This window comes from Pseudophryne corroboree, chromosome 11, assembly GCF_028390025.1.
Source record: "Pseudophryne corroboree isolate aPseCor3 chromosome 11, aPseCor3.hap2, whole genome shotgun sequence".
Classification (NCBI taxonomy): Eukaryota; Metazoa; Chordata; class Amphibia; order Anura; family Myobatrachidae; genus Pseudophryne; species Pseudophryne corroboree.
Genome location: NC_086454.1, coordinates 257,803,393 through 257,822,842, shown reverse-complemented (window position 1 = coordinate 257,822,842; position 19,450 = coordinate 257,803,393). Strand labels below are relative to the sequence as shown.

The 19,450-nt window shown below is 47.3% G+C and overlaps 1 protein-coding gene across 2 annotated transcripts in view; it reads right to left on the bottom strand.

Moving 5' to 3' along the window:
- Positions 1 to 19,450, bottom strand: part of HEATR3 (HEAT repeat containing 3) — a 211,355-nt gene that overhangs the window by 20,048 nt on the left and 171,857 nt on the right. For both annotated transcript variants that reach the window (XM_063945350.1, XM_063945351.1), the window contains 3 exons: positions 7,257 to 7,345; positions 6,838 to 6,981; positions 5,746 to 5,922 (listed from right to left, as the gene is read on the bottom strand). In XM_063945350.1, the coding sequence (XP_063801420.1) occupies positions 5,746 to 5,922; positions 6,838 to 6,981; positions 7,257 to 7,345 (410 nt within the window). The remainder of the gene's footprint in view (positions 1 to 5,745; positions 5,923 to 6,837; positions 6,982 to 7,256; positions 7,346 to 19,450) is intronic.

Sequence of the window (19,450 nt, the reverse complement as noted above, 5' to 3'; positions counted from 1 at the left end):
CCGAACGTCCGAACTTAGAATCCTCGGACGCAAAGGTATCAAACTTGTAAAATTTCGTGAACGTGTGGGCTGAGGACCACGTCGCCGCTCTGCAAAGTTGAGTAGTGGAAACACCTCTGGCAGCCGCCCAGGAGGCACCCACCGATCGGTAATATGAGCACCCGTCTGTACTGGAACCTGTTTACCACAGGAAATATAAGCTTACCGAATGGCAAGTCTAATCCATCGAGACAGACTGCTTAGAAGCTGGCCAACCCCTCTTTGGTCCATCATAAAGGATGAACAAATGGTCTGACTTCCTGAAGGACGACGTAACTTGTACGTACAACCGCAAAGCTCGGACAGCATCCAAGGACACGTCCCCATCTGCGAGACACTGGAAAGATGGGACCACAATTGGTTGGTTTACATGAAACCCCGAAACAACCTTAGGAAGGAAATCCGCTGTTGTACGGAGTTCTGCCCGATCCTCATGAAAAATCAAAAAAGGACTCTTACACGATAAGGCTCCTAACTCAAAGACAAGCCTAGCCGAAGCCAAAGCTGGCAATGTTACCTTCCAAGAGAGATATTTCAGGTCTGTTCTTGGTAACGGCTCAAAGAGTGGTGATTTCAAAAAATCTAACACCAAATTTAAATCCCATGGTGCAGTGGGAGGACGAAAAGGGGGCTGTATCCTCAGAACCCCCTGTAAAAAAGTCTGAACCTCTGGCAAGGATGCCAACCGTTGTTGAAAAAGGATGGAAAGGGCCGACACCTGAACCTTCAGAGATCCCAGCCGCAGACCTAAGTCTAGGCCGGCCGGCCTGAAGGAAAAGTAAAAGTCTGGATAAGTGGAAGGTCGTCATATTCCATCCACGTTCCTGACACCAGTCTATGTATTTCTTCCAAATTCTGTAGTAGTGCCAAGCTGTGACCGGCTCCCTAGCCGCAATCATCGTAGAAATGGCCATTCTAGGTATCCCTCTGTTCCTTAAGATCCGGGTTTCAACAGCCAAGCCGTTAAACGCAGCCTGTTCAGGTCTGGGTGTAGGAACGGTCCCTGAGACAGCAGGTCCTCTCTTTGAGGTAACCGCCAAGGGTCGTCCGACAACAACCCTTGTAGGTCCGAGTACCAACTCCTGCGTGGCCAATCTGGTGCGATTAGAATCGCCCACACTCGTTCTCGTTTCAACCTCTTCAGAACCCTTGGTATGAGTGGGAAGGGTGGAAATATGTAAACCTTTTCGTAGCCCCAAGGAAGCGTTAATGCGTCCACTCTTTCTGCTGCTGGATCCCTTGTCCTGGACACATCTGGGCAGCTGGTGGTTCTGCCGCGACGCCATCAGGTCGACCTGAGGTAGACCCCATCTTCTCACCACCATCTCGAAGATCCGTGGATGCAGGCACCACTCTCCCGGATGCATGTCCTGGCGACTGAGATAATCTGCCTCCCAGTTCTCCACACCTGGAATGAATACTGCCGAGAGGATGATGTTCTTGTTGCTTCCTTTAACGACATCCTGCTCTTTGTTCCCCCTTGACGGTTTATGTAAGCAGTCGTTGTGACATTGTCCGACTGTATCCGTACGTACTGACCTATGACCAGGTCTTCGGCTAAGAGAAGTGCATTGTAAACAGCTCTTAGTTCGAGAATGTTTATGGGTAATCTGCTCTCCTGTAACGTCCACCTTCCCTGAAATTGATAGTCCTCCAGGACGGCACCCCAACCTCTGAGACTGGCGTCCGTTGTCAGGATCCTCCAATCCCAAATGCCGAATCTCTTCCCTGCTGCGAGATTCTTGTGTAACGACCACCATATCAGGGAGACTCGTACTTGTGGTTGAAGGCGGATTCTCCGATGAAGCAGCCAGTGCGAACCTGCTCCTTGAGCAATGAGATTCATCTGGAATGGTCGGGAACGAAGTCTGCTGTACTGGAGAGCTTCGAACGACGCTACCATCTTCCCGAGAAGTTGCACACAGAGGTGGAGAGAATCCGTCAGTGTCCTTAGTACCTGAGCCACCAATTTCTGTATGTCCTGAATCTTGGATTCTGGCAGAAAAAGTCTCAATTTCACCGTGTCCAATATAAGGCCTAGGAACTGAATCCGTTGAGTTGGAATGAGGTTGGACTTCTGGAAGTTCACTATCCATCCATGTTGAATGAGAAATCGGTGAGATGTCTGAGCATCCTTTATCAGCTTCTCTTGAGAGGAGGCCTTGATCAGGAGATCGTCTAGATAAGGTATTATCGTGACCCCCAGTAGCCTTAATCCTGCAACCATGACCGCCATGATCTTCGTGAAGATCCTTGGGGCTGAAGATAGGCCGAATGGTAAAGCTCTGAATTGGTAATGATCCTTCACCAGTGCAAACCTTAGGTAAGCTTGGTGGGGGGACCAAATAGGGATATGCAGGTAAGCATCTTTTATGTCCATGGACACCATGAACTCTTCTTGTTCCAAACCTGCAATGACCGACTGGATTGATTCCATTTTGAATTTGTAAACCTTTAGAAACTGGTTTAAAACTTTTAAATTGAGTATCGGCCTGACCGTACCGTCTGGCTTTGGCACGACAAAAAGACTGGAATAGAACCCCGTTCCTCTCTTAGAGGCGGGAACTGGAATAATGACCTCTGACTGTAGCAATTTTTGAATTGCCGTCCGTAACGCTTTTGCCTTCTGAGGGCACCGAGGCAAACCTGTTGTAAAAAACTGACTGTGGGGTCTTTCTTGAAAATCCATTTTGTACCCTTGTGAGATTATGTTGTTTATCCAAATTTCTGGAGAGGTGTTGGCCCATGTGTCCTGAAAACCCTACAGCCGTGCGCCCACTAGGGGGGACCCCAGGTGAGCTGGCAGACCGTCATGCCACGGTCTTGTCTGTAGGTTTATCCTGCTTTCTGGTCGTTGCCTGTGAGCGGCCTCTACCTCTGCCCCCACGTGCCGGCGCACCGAAACCTCTCCCTCAGGCTCGAAAGGACTGAGATCTGAAAGACTTAAACATTGGACCCGAATAACCTCTCTTAACCTGTGGAGTGGTTCTCGTATAAGGAGTAGGTAGGAATGTGGACTTTCCTGCCGTAGCCTGTGCAATCCACTTGTCCAATTCTGGACCGAAAAGCATTTCACCCCCAAAGGTAATGGCTTCCACCACCTTCTTCGTGTCAGAGTCTCCTTGCCATTCTCTGAGCCATTAAATCCGCTTTGCCGATATGGCCGATGCAGAGATGCGCGATGCAATCCTGCTAGCATCCTTTGAGGCCTGACACAAGTATAAAGCAGATTCTCGAATGTGTTCCGCCAGTTGAGTAATCTCTTCCAGGCTATCTTCCTCCTCAATAGCCTGTATAATACAGCTGGCCCATGCTCCCATGGCCTTGTTAAGCCAAGCACAGATGAGTGTAGGTGTCTGTGCCGCACCTGCTGCTACAAAAATCGACTTTAAAGCCGTGTCAACCTTACGGTCTGAAGCGTCCTTTAAAGTCGTTACATTAGGTATTGGTAAGATTGTCTTTTTGGATAATCTTCCTAGGGAGGCATCCACTACCGGCGGAGTCTCCCATTTATCCATTACACCCTTAGGTAAAGGGTACGTTACCTGAAACCGTTTCGGGAATTGAAAACGTTTATCAGGTTGTTTCCAGGCCTTCCCCATTTGAGATTGGAGAGATTTAGGAATGGGAAAAACTGCTGAACGTGGTCTTTGGGATTCGAATAAGTCGAATTCCTCAGGCTCCTTAACCTCTTCTCCCTTAAAGTTCAGGATCTCTTTCACTGCATCAATTAAAGAATCAAGACCTGAGATCGCCGAATCCTCTTCCGTAGAATCGGCGTCCAGGTTAGAATCTATCAACTCACCTTCCTCCGTATCCATAATAAGACCCTCCTCCTCCTCTGATACTGGAACAACAGGAAGGGGTCTTTTAACTGCCTTGCGCACATTCGTTTCTGCTTGTGCAGGCGGCGTTAATTTGATGAGGAATTCTTCCATAGTCTTTGAGAATCCCGCAGCCCACTCTGATTGTTGCTTGCGTGATTCCGCCATTTCTTTGGATATTCTGTCTGCAAGAGTATCCTCTCACGACCTAGACGGAGCACTGCTGCCAGGTGGGGCGTCCTTGTCTAAGCAGGAGTCGCACACCCCGAAGCTGCCAACCCGTGTGCTCTTCGTGTTACACTTCGTACAAACATAATAGGTCTTAGAGGTCTTGGTTGGTGCTTTAGACATGATTAGCCGTTTACTTGACATTTACACAGTGCTTTCACCCTTTACACCAGGAAGAGAAAGCCTGTAGTACACGACGGGAGTGAAGGGGTTGGAACCGGCTGTAAAAACTTCTCCCTTCCTTACGTAGAAAGGGAAGACAAAACTAACAAAAAGAAAGAAAAAAAGTTTTAACACCAGCCGGTTTGCAAACCTCACAGACCCAACTGTCAATCATCAGCGATATAGGGTCGTCCTGTGTTTCTCAGTATTTTCTTCAGGATCTTTAAGCAGAAATCCTTGAAAATACATATAAAAATAAAGTATTATTCTTCAGGAGATCCTCATTCCACTATCTCTATATATAAAATACAAATTACAAATCTCCAGTAGAGGGAGCCCTAACTACACCTAAAACTCCCTGTGGAATTCTTATTGGATAATTGATAGGAGGGGGAGGGCAGATCCCTGCCCCTCAGCTTGGCGCCTATCTGGTAATTAAAGATGGCCACCACTAAAAAAATCACATTGACTTCATTAAATTCCCTATCACTGATTCTAATACTGGAGGAGGAGGAGGGACGCTCAGAACAACCATCATACCTTCCTTATTCTGTCCCCCGCGGCTGTGACACTACTGCCGCGCTTGTCTAGAAGGTAATAAACAGGCGGTCTCTGCCCTCCGTCTCCGGCGCGCACGCACCGGTACCACTCTCTCACCCGGTCCCAGCGCAGCACCCGTCAGCGGAGAAGACTAATGATGCATCCCTCCCCCCCCCCCCCCCCCCGCTACGGAAGACCTTCAGCAGCCTAAGACGGCGGCGCCTCACCCGGCCAGCATGCGCGCTACCCTGACGCGCTCAGCGTTGGCCGCTCAGTGAGGGAAACTGACAGGATTAGTTATACACTCTGCTGGCGGACTAGTTGGGGATTATGCACCACAGAGCACCTCATAAATAGCTCATATCAGTAATTTACCATCTGCCTGACTGCCTACTTGTTCTAATACTAGGGCCCTCATATCAACCAGTACTCACTGCTAACCAAAAGAGGATCTCCTGCTGAGAGATGCCGTTCCCTTCAAATGGGATCTTTGTCTCTCAGATATATCTAGACTTTGTCCCCCTTTTATTAGGTTGATGCAGTCATAGAAATCTTCATTAGTCAGGAGCTATGTGCTCCCACGTGCTACTCCTCCAAGCACAATTTTCAAAACTGAGGCATGAGGGGCGTGAAGGGGGAGGAGCCGGCTGTGCAGACAATGCTAATTTTTTTTATATTGTGCCACACCTCCGGTTGCAAGCTTCACACCCCTAATGTCTAAGGAACGCTCCAGTGTCCCCTAGTGGATGAAAGAGAAAACTAATTGGTGCAATTTTTATATACATTCCCTTGGATTGCAGGGAAAAGCAGTTCTCACACACAATATAAAAAGTTGATAATTCAGAGATAAACCTCTATTGTTGTTGGGTACACAGCACAGAGCTTGCATTTATAAGTAACATCACACCAGTTATAGACTGTACACTCAGTTATACAAACAGCAAGTCCGTACCTTTGATTTGAAAGCTGGTTGCAATTTCTTAAGAGCTTGGAGCAGATTAATCGCCACTGCAGCCTTTTCCGCTTCCTCGCCATCTGCAAATACATCAAAGAGGGCGTCCAGCGCCCCTCCACATACTACCAGAGAGGAGTCATTAGCAGCGAATCCAAGGAGGATATTTCCCATCAGCTGGAAGGGGGAGGGGACATAAAAAAAAAAAAATAACATTATGAAACCGTAGACTAAAAAGACAGAAACTTTTAAAGGGAGACTTGTTTTACTACCAATCCATTTACAATTACATTACTATACTGTGACGCAGAGTTTAGTTACTTTTTTTTTTTTTTCAAGCTGTGTTCATGAAGAATTACATTTCCTAATATATCACATAATTAAATTAGATGACTACATTGGCCATTGTAAAACAATGATTTGTACTTTGAACATTCTATATACTTGTACTTTGAACATTCTATATACTGGAATAAATAATACTATCCATAAGCATAAAATGTAACTGCAATATGGAATTCAATAATCTCAAAGACACCAACAGCGACCACATTATAAGTCAGTTCTACAATGATTTATTCGATTTGCAAAGTATCACTTGTAAGCAAGTTCAAGAGATGTGTCTGGGAACCAAGCTGAAGTCTCCTAGCAAAACACACAGCAGCCAAAGGGGGAAATGTATCAAACCATCCTCCACAGTAACTTATGATCATGCGTAAACTAACTGGATAGAATAGTTGCTGAGATATGAAGCAGTACTATTAGAGCCAAATGAAACTCAATATTAGTGCTGCTACTGGGGCAGGCTACAGGTTTCAGTAGATTCCCTCATTGACTTACATTAATAAAGTGGAAAATTGTAAATGTAGAAAAGTGTATAGTAAAACGTGGGATGGGACTGGCCATAACACATAATGTGGTGGGTGCTGAATGGTTTTAAGTGTGGGGGTCTTAAGTCATGTAAAACCAGCACTGATTTTAGATACAGTTCTCCAATTCAGTAATAGCAATGTTTATCAATCATTTAAAAGACCTCTGAAGAATGGCTTTAATGCTTATGTATACAGGAGTTCCTGCTCCGGCTAGATGTACCTCCAGATTTTCTGCTGTGTTCTTAATTTTGGCAAGTACACTGCCCGTGATCCCAATAATACTGACTGCGTTCGTCCTTGTACTGGTGTTCTGGCTAGTGACGCAGGCCTGACAAAAGCTGATGATTTTTTCCGGGGTCATACACTATAAAAAGAAGCAGATATTATAAACATAACTCCATACTGGTCATTTTACTACATAAAAAGTACATTAAGTTTAAAAAAATAATAATAAAAAGTCAGCAGGGATTCAGGAGATGAAACGTAGACAAGACCAAAATGGATTAAAAATCCATAGATGTTAGCACTGAAAGGCAAGTAGAATTTTTTTTATTTTTTTTAAATCTGGTGTTTATTTCACACCTTTTTTGGGGGGGTATTTTTATTTGTATGTACGTACACAGACTGGTGGACACATACCTGTGGTATCCCTTTAGATGCCATAGTCTGTAGTAATGCTCGCAAAGCACTGCTCACGGCTTCTAAAAATTCATCTCGTTTTGGGATATCTAAAGGCAAAAACAGAAATTTCATTAAATCAAAACATATTCCAGTGTTGGAACAAGACAAGCAAAAATCAGATAAAAAGTCATCTGGGAAAAGAGATGAAGTGCCAAGTGCTTTCCAAACACTGGACTCCTCATATTTATATTACACAGCAGTGTCCTGTGAATCTGTACTCATTCACTATTAGAACATACTGATACTGTATTGTAGTCAGCAGACAATTAATGGCCCATTATGATTTTGGACTGCGGAAGGAAAGGGATTTCTTGTCATTTGGAGTTGTTCCTTGTGGCAGCACTAGAAAGTGAATTACAATGTGTATTGGAGCCAATTTTTAAAAACACTAAGGGAGAGATGTATTAATGGGGAAATTAATTTAGCCACAATGCTTTTACTCATGACTAACTGATTCCCCCACGCCTATTCAATTATCCCTGATAAGCCAACGAGAGCCGCGGCTCATCAGGGATTATGTTTCTCCTGCCTCAGGCAGGAGAAACAAATCCCTGAAAACAACCCCGTTTTCGGACGAAAACACATAGGTTTCACTGAACCTTTGTGTTTTTGGGAGAGAATGTAATTTCTTTTTCATCCACTAGGGGTCACTGGAGTACTCTTGGGATATGGACGGTGTTAGCAAGGACAGGGCACTGAATATTCAAATTTCAGTAACTCTCCTCCCCTCCATACTCCCAGAATACCCCAGTGTTTTTTCGGTGCTCACAAGGAGCACAAAGTGTGGAGCTCCTCCACATATTCTATTTTTATATATTTACAATCCTTTCCCAGCTTCCACAAAAGCTATGGGTCCGGGATTACAGAAGCTGTTGCGTGCAGCTCTTGGCGTGTCGGGCCTCACAAAGGAGCCCCCTCACAGCCACAAGCAGCTCAGCTAACTTCAGCTGAGACTGCAGAAAGGACTGGACGGAGCTTGCTGGAAGAAGCCCCGTCAGAGCCCAAGTACATCAGCTACCTTCAGCTGAGGCTGCAGAACGGAGCTTGCTGTAGAAGCCCCGTCAGAGCACAGGAACCCAGGTATTTATGACCGGGGCGGTCAGCTCACGCTGCCGCCCCGCCGTGTGGGGGGACTGCTATGTGCGTCGCCCGAGGCATCCCGCTGCTCCGTCCCCGGCACCGCTGTTATCAGCTCCCCGCCGCCTCTCCCCTATTCCCGGCCGCCGCTCAGGAGGGACGCGCTGGACGGCCGCTGCAAGCGCCGTTCTCAGCGCTCCCTGCCTGTAGTGCACAATCAGATCACGGACAGCGTTAAGTGCTGCCGCGGTCTGACCCTGTCACGGCCGGAGGCTCCGTCGCTTAGGGGAAGGTAACTGCTCACTCAGACCGCGGACAGTGTTCACTGCTGCCGCGGTCTGTCTCAATAACGGCCGGCAGCTCAGCACTGCCAGCGCTCCCTGCACACACTAAGGGGGTAGCAGGGGGGGGGGGGGGGGAGATGCCGGCGCCTCTGATCACTCAGACCGCGGACAGTGCACACTGCTGCCGCGGTCTGTCCCTGTAAAACAGCCCTCTAGTAACTAGTGGGCTCATGCTGGGCAGTCAGGAGTTTCCCTGTCCCTATTACATGCAGCGCAGCTGCAGGGGGGAGGGGGGGAGAGATTATGCCACAGCAGAAGCAATAGACAGCCTATGCTAAAGAAGGGGCTGCATTGTGTTATATATGCATTCGTGTAGCACTTGTTATACCATAGAAAATGTATATAGAATACTGTATGTATATATGGTCATGTAAGGAAATATGCTATATGTTCTTTGACTATAAACACATGGATGGAGGCCATTTTAATCATACTTTGTTTCTTTTCCAGAACGTTCCTGTCCTACAACACTGCTCCACCGGATGGCGCAGGGGTGTTGGTAGGATTTTTTGGATCAGGTTTCTTATGGTTTGGCCACGTGCACTGCACTTTGACCATATACACATTTTCGCAATTTTACTGAGGTGGAATTGGTCTGTCTTTGTCTATTTATTTGTCTGGTTACATAATAAGTAAGTCACCAGCAAAGACGAAAAAGTTGTTTCACTGCAATGTCTGTACCAGTGGGTTCCCGGTGAGTTCTACCACATGCACAGTATATTTTATACTCCCATTTCATCTCCTATTTTGCAAAGATAGTTCTCATTTGCCTTATAAATTCCCAGTTTCTGCTATGTTGCAATCCTGACGATTCTATGCCAGGCCTAACTGCGCAAGATGAATGTGAGAAGGGTGAATAGACCAGCAGTCAGATAGTGTGGGTGCGTCAGTCTCTGAAGTTTACAGGGATTGAAGAGGCTCTGACAATTTATAAGGTGGTCTTTACTAGACCACAGATCTCCAGCGTGTTTCTTATTTTTTTTCCGGAATCTCTAAATAAGATGTTAAAAGGATCCTGATACACAGGTATCTAAACCTCGCCGATTTCAGTCTAGTTACCCGTTTCCAAAGTCAGTGACACTCCATGGGAGCTATGCTAGAGTCGCTGTATACAGCAGCAGGGGTGTTGCTTCGACCGTGTTTGGTTGGCATTTGGGTAACTACGGCGTTGCTTGTCTGGATAACAGGACTCAGGTCCGCCCTACAAAACGTCCACCTTATGCTTCTCGCTGATCAAATCTGCGAAGCTGCTGATTATCTATGTACAGCTTCTACGGACGTCTGCCTAGTCAGTTCTCGCCTTTCAGAGTCACTCGTTGTGGCACGACAAGCGCTCTGGCTGCGTCCTTAGCAGGCAGAGGCAAAGGTCGAGAGAAGAATAGAAGCATTATCTTATGCAAAGGTTGTTTGGTCCTTATTTGGACAAAGGTATTTTTCACGGAAATACTCTGGACCAGCGTTCGAATCCTTTAGACCTCAGCCCTTTCGAGGCCGTGGTAGAGAAACAGCCACGCCTGGTAGGCGAGGTCGAGGACGTGGTTTTCAACAAACCAACACCAGTCGTCCGGACGCTAAGGTCACCGGCAAGCCAGTGGCATGACGGGCTCCCAGCCCACCTCGGTTCTCCAGTTGTGGGAGCACGCCTTCAGACGTTTCATTTGGCGTGGTTCCAGACATCCACAGATGGGTGGATCCGCAATTTAGTGTTAAAAGATAAGAGTTCGACTGTCTACTGCCTCTGCGGTTTTTCAAGACAGGACTGCCTGTGTCGGACGGCAAGAGGGCGGTTCGGTAAATTGCCATTCACTCTCTGCTGGATTCAGCAGTTTTGATTCCGGTCCCTGCACACCAACAAGGTCAGGGTTATTATTCCAGTCTGTTTGTAGTACCAAAGCCGGATGGCTCGGTCAGGCCAATATTGAATACTTACTACAGATTCAAAATGGAATCTCTGCGGACAGTACTTGCAGGTTTAGAGCCACAGGAATTCATGATTGCGCTGGATCTCGAGGATGCGTACTTACACATTCCGATTTGGCCACCTCATCAGAGGTTCTTGCGTTTTGCGATATGGCAGATCCATTATCAGTTTCAGGCTCTACCGTTGGCCCTCTCGTCGGCGCTTAGGGTATTCACCAAAGTGATGTCTGTTATGATGGCTCATCTCATATCCCTGGAAGTGATAATAGTTCCGTACTTAGACGATTTGCTCATCAAAGCTCCGTCTCACCAAATGCGCCTTCAACATGCGTTGCTAACGTACAATGTGCTGGTTCAGCACGGTTGGATTGTCATCTTCAAGAACTCACATCGGATTCCGTCTCAACGACTTCAATTCCTAGGGATGATTCTCTATACGGTAGATCGAAGAATTTGCCTACCAGAACAGAAAGTACAGACTATTCGTCATCTGGTACGATTAGTGCTCAAGCCTCGGTACATTTGTGCATTCGCCTGTTAGGCACAATGGTGGCGGCTTTCAAAGCGCTTCTGTTCGGAAGATTTCACTCACGTCCTTTTCAACTGCATGTGCTCGCACAGTGGTCGGGCTCGCATCTGCAGATTCACTAGAGGGTGAGGTTGTCTCCACGGGCCAGAGTTTCTGTACTCTGGTGGCTCCAAGTACACAATCTAACCGCAGGAAATCGGTTCGGCGTCTGGAATTGGATAGTTCTAACCACAGACGCGAGTCTCAGAGGTTGGGGAGCTGTAGTTCAAAATTGTCAGCTCCAGGGTCTCTGGGCGGATCACGAAAGATTACTGTCTATAAATGTCCTAGAACTCCGGCCAATTTACAATGCGCTACGACACGTAGTGCACATGCTTCGGTCTCAGACTGTCCAAGTGCAGTCAGACAACGCAACGGCGGTCGCGTACATCAACAAACAAGGAGGAACGAGAAGCCGCATGGCATGCGGGAAGTAGCTCGAATCCTCAATTGGGCCGGCCATCACCAAGTGATATTGTCGGTAGTGTTCATTCCGAGAATGGACAACTGGGAGGCGGATTATCTCAGCCATCGGGATTTTCATCCAGGAGAATGGGCATTAAATCCAGAAGTGTTTCACATGTTGGTCCAGAGGTGGGGTTACCCTCAAGTGGACCTGATGGCATCTCGCCACAATCACCTAACGCCCCAGTATGTGTCCAGAACGCGAGATCCAAAGGCAGTGGCAGTGGATGCTCTCACGATTGCGTGGCCGTACAGCCTCGTGTATCTGTTTCCACCGTTTCCGCTGCTCCCTGTTGCTAAAACGGATCAAACGAGAGTCCGCCACAGTCATACTAGTGGCGCCTCATTGGCCTCGGAGAGCTTGGTTCTCGGTTCTTCACGGGCTACTCGCAGACTGTCCTTGGCCGCTTCCGCTACGTCCGGACTTGTTACAACAGGGTCCATTCCTTTAACCCGATTTAGCGAGGATGCGTTTGACGGGGTGGCTGTTGAGACCGCCCTCTTAAGAAGAGAGGGCATTCCACTATCGGTTATACCAACCATGTTACGTGCTAGAAATCAAGTTACGACAGCTCATTATTACAGGATTTGGCGTGCCTATATAGGTTGGTGTGAAGCTCGGAAGTTTCCGACATCATCTTTCAAGTTATCCCGTCTTTTGTTATTTCTACAGACGGGCTTAGATGGAGGACTGCGTTTATCTACACTAAAGGTGCAGGTATCTGCTTTGTCAATTTGCTTTCAAAGACGATTGGCTCTATTGCCGCCTGTACACACCTTTCTGCAAGGTGTCCTCAGAGTACAGCCTCCATTCATTCCACCTACAGCGCCATGGGACTTGAATCTGGTTTTAGATTTTTTACAGTCTTCATACTTTGAACCCTTACATCAAGTGGATATTAAGTTTCTCACTTGGAAAACGATTTTTCTCCTAGCCTTAGCTTCGGCAAGGCGTGTTTCAGATTTGGGTGCATTGGCATGCAAGCCACCGTTTTTAGTGTTTCATGATGACAGAGCGGAGCTTCGGACGAATCCCGCTTTCTGGCCAAAGGTAGTGTCATCTTTTCACATCAATCAACCAATAGTAGTTCCTGTGTTAACAGGACATTCTGGAACTTTGGATGTGGTACGCACATTACGCGTTTATGTATCCCGAACGTCTACAGTTTGTAAGACGGATACGTTGTTTGTTCTCTATGATGCTGCCAAAATGGGTTGGCCAGCTTCTAAGCAGACCTTATCCAGATGAATTATACTGACCATACGTCAGGCCTACCTTCATGCTAGGTTACAGCCGCCTACATCAGTAACAGCTCATTCCACACGTTCTGTGGAAACTTCATGGGCAGCTGGTCGTGGCGCTTCTGCGACGCAGCTTTGCCGTGCGGCTACATAGTCATCAGTGCACACGTTTGTGCGCTTTTACAAGTTTGATACGTTTGCGGCATCAGCATCTAGCTTTGGCCGCCTAGTGTTACAGGTGCCAAACAGCTCTCCCGCCCACGAGGGAAGCTTTGGTACGTCCCAAGAGTACTCCAGTGACCCCTAGTGGATGAAAAAGAAAATAGGATTTTGGTACTTACCAGGTAAATCCTTTTCTTTGAATCCATAGGGGGCACTGGACGCCCACCCAGAGCAGTTTTACCTGGTTGTGGTAAGTTCAGTGGATCTTATGGTAACACATTCTCACCGATTTATCGGTTATGGTGTCAACTGGTTAGTTGTCAGTTACGTTATGTGTCAACTTTATTGTTGTCCGTTATGTTATAATGTTATAGGTAATTCTCCATTGTTCATCCTCTCTATCCTGTTCGCCTCAGGAAAACACACTGAGGTATTCTGGGAGTATGGAGGGGAGGAGAGTTACTGAAATTTGAATATTCAGTGCCCTGTCCTTGCTAACACCGTCCATATCCCAAGAGTACTCCAGTGCCCCCTATGGATTCAGAGAAAAGGATTTACCTGGTAAGTACCAAAATCCTATTTTTTCTTGGGCGGCCAAATTGTATAGCCCGAATAAATACAGGATAAATAGTGTGGGGGGGGGGGGGAATCTTCTGTTTATTGCTCCTGATGTTTATTCTCTTCTAACTAAATTCCACACTAAATCATAGCGATAAAGTGGAGACGTTGCTCATGGCAAACAATGCACTTCTGTCACTTGTAGACTGTGGCCAACATTTCCATTTTATCTCTCTATAGCGTTTGCTAAATATTCCCTAAATGAATCCAGAAAGGTTGGTGAAGGAAACTCTGCCAGGTAACAGTGGTAAAATAAGAAAGGTATGACGGTGCTCTACAGTAAAAATATGATCTTGGTACTTACTGATAAATCCCTTTTCTCCGATACCATAGGAGACACAGGAGTATATACTGGGTATAGACAGGTGGATGAGCGGAGCCTGGCACTTTCAATTTATTTAGAATTGAAGTTAGCTCCTCCCCTCCATATTCCACGACACTCAGTTAAGATTAACTAAGCCCGAGTGGAGACGGAGAGCAGAGAGGAAGGAGGGAAAAGGAGGAAAAATTGTCCAAGGATCGAAGCAGCGAGCAAAGTCACAACAAACCAAGACCCAGCAGACTACCAACATACCACTGCAACTCTCCAAATAATAATGCAGCAAGGAACAGCGCTGAGAGGGCGTCCAGTGTCCCCTATGGAATCGGAGTAGGGATTTATCGGTAAGTACCAAAATACAATTCTCTCCTTCAACCACTAGGAGATATTGGTGGGTATGCGTTCAGGATCCCGGCAGCCATAATAACGACACAGGAATCCCGACAGCTGCCAGAATACCAATGCCGGCATCCAGAAGAGATTAGGATCCCGACGGTAAGTATGCACTGCCGGGTTAGGTTTAGGCTGCAAACACACAGGTTTCACAGGTTGAGGCTGCGGGGTAGGGTTGGGCTGCAAAGAGGGGGGGGGGGGGGGTGTTAGGCACAAGAGGGGGAGTGTTAGGGTTAGGCACTAAGGGGGGAGGGTTAGGTTTAGGATGCAGGAAGGGGGGTGTTAGGTCTAGGTACCACCAGGGAGAGGTTAGGGTTAGGCACCAATAGGGGAGGTTAGGGTTAGGCTGCGGACAGAGAGGGTTGGAGTGTAGGGGAGGGTGGTTAGGGTACCCTGTGCACCCTTGTCGGCATTGCCAAGATTGGGATGGTGGCATCGGTATGCTGACCTTCAGCATCCCAACCGCCGGCTTTTCATACTGATCCCATATTGGAGTATATATTGGTGACGTCCCAAAGCAGACATCCAGGGTGGAAAGGCATTGAGAACCTGCAAAACCCTAGGACCTAATACTGAGACAGTGGTTGCAAGGGAAGCAACACTGTAGAACGAAACAACATACAGGAAAAGTATCCAACGCTTTCAGCAATAGGATGGGTCCAAATCTGGGACTTTTACTATTGAAAACAGAGGGTGTAACAAATAGCCAAACCTCTGGCCCTAGATTGTAACCCAAGTAAGAACAGCAAACCGAGTAGCCGCAGAGCAAGGAGAGAAGCAGAAGCAGCAGATCTGGCAGCTCATGAGGTCCCCACAGAATGCACAGAGGAATAGAGTAATAACAAGGGGAAGGCAAATGTGAATACTCGAATACAAGCGCTCAGTGTTATTTCATACAAATAGTATACTTAATGTCCATATAAGACTGTGGGAGGAATCCAACTTCCAAATGGGTCCTGCTGCTGTGATGTGGATCCAAAGAAAAACTTCTGCTCCGCAAATTGACTCAGGATGATATACAATGGAAACAGAAATAAAACATCATAGTGCAATATGTCCTTATATAATAGGTGATGTTATTTCTGATAGTAATAAATCCTCTGAGACATAGATGGCGTACCCCACTCACAGTATATATAGCATATAAAGGAAGGTGGAGACAGCAAGATCTTGCCAGAAGTGGACCTCATGGCTCAAATACGAGCGTTAAAATAAGATTTTAAACCTACCAGTAAATCTATTTCTCCTAGTCCGTAGAGGATGCTGGGGACTCCGTAAGGACCATGGGGTATAGACGGGCTCCGCAGGAGATAGGGCACCTAAAAAGAACTTTGACTATGGGTGTGCACTGGCTCCTCCCTCTATGCCCCTCCTCCAGACCTCAGTTAGAGAACTGTGCCCAGAGGAGATGGACAATACAAGGCAGGATTTAGAAATCCAAGGGCAAGATTCATACCAGCCCACACCAATCATACCATGTAACCTGGATCATACAAAACCAGTTAATGATATGAACAACAACAGTAACGGTCCAAGACCGATTTCAACTGTAACATAACCCTTATGTAAGCAACAACTATATACAAGTCTTGCAGAGTTTCCGCACTGGGACGGGCGCCCAGCATCCTCTACGGACTAGGAGAAATAGATTTACCGGTAGGTTTAAAATCTAATTTTCTCTTACGTCCTAGAGGATGCTGGGGACTCCGTAAGGACCATGGGGTTTATACCAAAGCATCCAATCGGGCGGGAGAGTGCTTATGACTCTGCAGCACAGACTGAGCAAACGCTAGGTCCTCATCAGCCAGGGTATCAAACTTGTAGAATTTAGCAAAAGTGTTTGACCCCGACCAAGTCGCCGCTCGGCAAAGCTGTAATGCCGAGACGCCTCTGGCAGCCGCCCAAGAAGAGCCCACCATCCTAGTGGAATGAGCCCTAACCGAATTTGGTACCGGCAATCCAGCCGTAGAGTGAGCCTGCTGAATCGTAGTACAGATCCAGCGAGCAATAGTCTGCTTCGAAGCAGGTGTGCCAATCTTATTGGCCGCATACAGGACAAACAGAGCCTCTGTTTTCCTAATTCTAGCCGTCCTGGCTACATAAATCTTTAAGGCCCTGACTACGTCCAGGGATCTGGAATCCTCCAGGTCACTTGTAGCCACGGGCACCACAATAGGTTGATTCACATGGAATGAAGAAACCACCTTAGGCAAAAATTGCGGACGTGTCCTCAATTCAGCTCGATCCACATGAAAAATCAAGAAAGGGCTTTTTGTGAGACAAAGCTGCCAATTCTGATACTCGCCTTGCTGATGCCAAGGCCAACAACATGACCACCTTCCAAGTAAGAAATTTCAACTCAACCTTGTTAAGCGGTTCAAACCAGTGTGATTTTAGAAACTGCAACACCACGTTGAGGTCCCACGGTGCCACTGGAGGCACAAAAGGAGGCTGGATGTGTAGCACTCCCTTTACAAAGGTCTGGATTTCTGGAAGAGAAGCCAATTCCTTCTAAAAAGAAAATCGAGAGGGCCGAAATCTGAACCTTAACAGAGCCTAATTTCAGGCCCATATCCACTCCTGTCTGTAGGAAGTGGAGAAAACGACCCAGATGAAAATATTCCGTAGGTGCATTCTTGGTCTCACACCAAGACACATACTTTCGCCAGATACGGTGATAATGTTTCACCGTCACCTCCTTCCTAGCCTTTATTAAAGTAGGGATGACCTCTTCCGGAATCCCCTTTTTCGCTAGGATTCGGCGTTCAACCGCCATGCCGTCAAACGTAACCGCGGTAAGTCCTGAAATACACAGGGCCCCTGTTGCAACAGGTCTTCCCTCTAAGGAAGAGGCCAGGGATCTCCTGTGAGCATCTCTTGTAAATCTGAGTACCAGGCCCTTCGAGGCCAGTCTGGGACAACGAGTATCGTCTGTACTCTTCTTTGCCTTATGATCCTCAACACTTTTGTGATAAGGAAGAGGAGGAAACACGTAGACCGATTTGAACACCCACGGTGTTATCAGAGCGTCTACTGCCACTGCCTGAGGGTCCCGAAACCTGGCACAATACCTCCGAAGCTATTTGTTGAGGCGTGACGCCATCATGTCTATTTGAGGAGTCCCCAAAGATGTTTTATGTCTGCAAAGACTTCTTGATGAAGTCCCCACCCTCCTGGATGGAGATCGTGTCTGCTGAGGAAGTCTGCTTCCCAGTTGTCCACTCCCGGAATGAAGACAGCCGACAGAGCGCTTACATGATTTTCCGCCCAGCGAGGAATCCTGGTGGTTTCCGCCATCGCGACTCTGCTTCTTGTCCCGCCATGGCGGTACACATGAGCCACTGCTGTGACATTGTCTGATTGAATCAGAACCGGTAGGTTTCGAAGAAGACTCTCCGCTTGTCGAAGGCCGTTGTAAATGGCCCTGAGTTCCAACACATTGATGTGTAGACAGGACTCCTGGTCTGACCAAAGTCCATGAAAGTTTTTTCCCTGTGTGACCCCTCCCCATCCTCGGAGGCTCGCGTCCGTGGTAACCAGGATCCAGTCCTGAATCCCGAACCGGCGACCCTCCAGCAGGTGAGCACTTTGCAACCACCACAGGAGAGACACTCTGGCCCCTGGGGACAGAGTTATTTTCCGATGTAAGTGCAGATGGGACCCGGACCACTTGTCCAGAAGGTCCCATTGAAAAGTCCTTGCATGGAACCTTCCGAAGGGAATGGCCTCGTAGGCCGCCACCATTTTTCCCAGAACTCGAGTGCATTGGTGAACTGACACCCTTTTCGGTTTTAGCAGGTCTCTGACCATGTTCTGGATGTCCTGGGCTTTCTCTATTGGGAGGAAGACCTTCATTTGTTCCGTATCCAGTATCATCTCAGAGAGAGTGCCACACTGCTCAGCAATTTCTCCCTTGATCTCGCTTTTATCAGGAGATCGTCCAAGTATGGGATAATTGTGACTCCATGCTTGCGCAGGACCACCATCATTTCTGCCATTATCTTGGTGAAAATCCTCGGGGCCGTGGAAAGTCCAAACGGCAACGTCTGAAATTGGTAATGACAATCCTGTACAGCGAATCTCAGGTATTCCTGATGGGGGGCATATATGGGGACATGAAGGTACGCATCCTTTATGTCCAGAGACACCATAAACTCCCCCTCCTCCATGTTGGCTATTATCGCTCTGAGTGATTCCATTTTGAATTTGAATCTTTTTATGTACAGGTTTAGGGATTTCAGATTCAAAATAGGTCTGACCGAACCGTCCGGTTTTGGGACCACAAATAGGGTTGAGTAGTAACCTCTTTCCTGCTGGTGCAGGGGAACCTTGATTATCACTTGCTGTATACACAGCGTTTGAATTGCAGCTAACACTACATCCCTTTCCGATGTGGAAGCTGGTAGGGCCGATTTGAAAAATCGGCGCGGAGGCACCTCGTCGAATTCCAGTTTGTACCCCTGGGAAACTATTTCCAACACCCAGGGATTCAGGTCTGATCTGACCCAAGCCTGACTGAAAAGTCGAAGACGTGCCCCCACCGGTGCGGACTCCCTCAGGGGAGCCCCAGCGTCATGCTGTGGGTTTTGGAGCAGCCGGGGAGGACTTTTGTTCCTGGGCACCTGCCGAAGCAGGTGCTCTTTTGCCTCTGCCCTTACCTCTGACGGAGGAAAGAGGATCCCCGACCTCTTTTGGACTTGTGCGACCGAAAGGACTGCATCTGATAGGGTGTTACTTTATTTTGCTGTTGGGGAATATATGGTAAAAAATTTGATTTACCTGCTGTAGCTGTGGAAACCAGGTCCGTCAGCCCATCTCCAAACAATACATCACCCTTATAGGGTAGTACTTCCATATGTTTTTTGGAATCCGCATCACCCGTCCATTGGCGAGTCCATAAGGATCTTCTCGCTGAGATAGACATGGCATTGGCCCTAGAAGCCAGCAATCCAATGTCCCTTTGAGCATCCCTCATAAATAAGACTGCGTCTTTTATATGGGCTAGAGTTAAGAATATAGTATCCTTATCCATATTATCAAATTG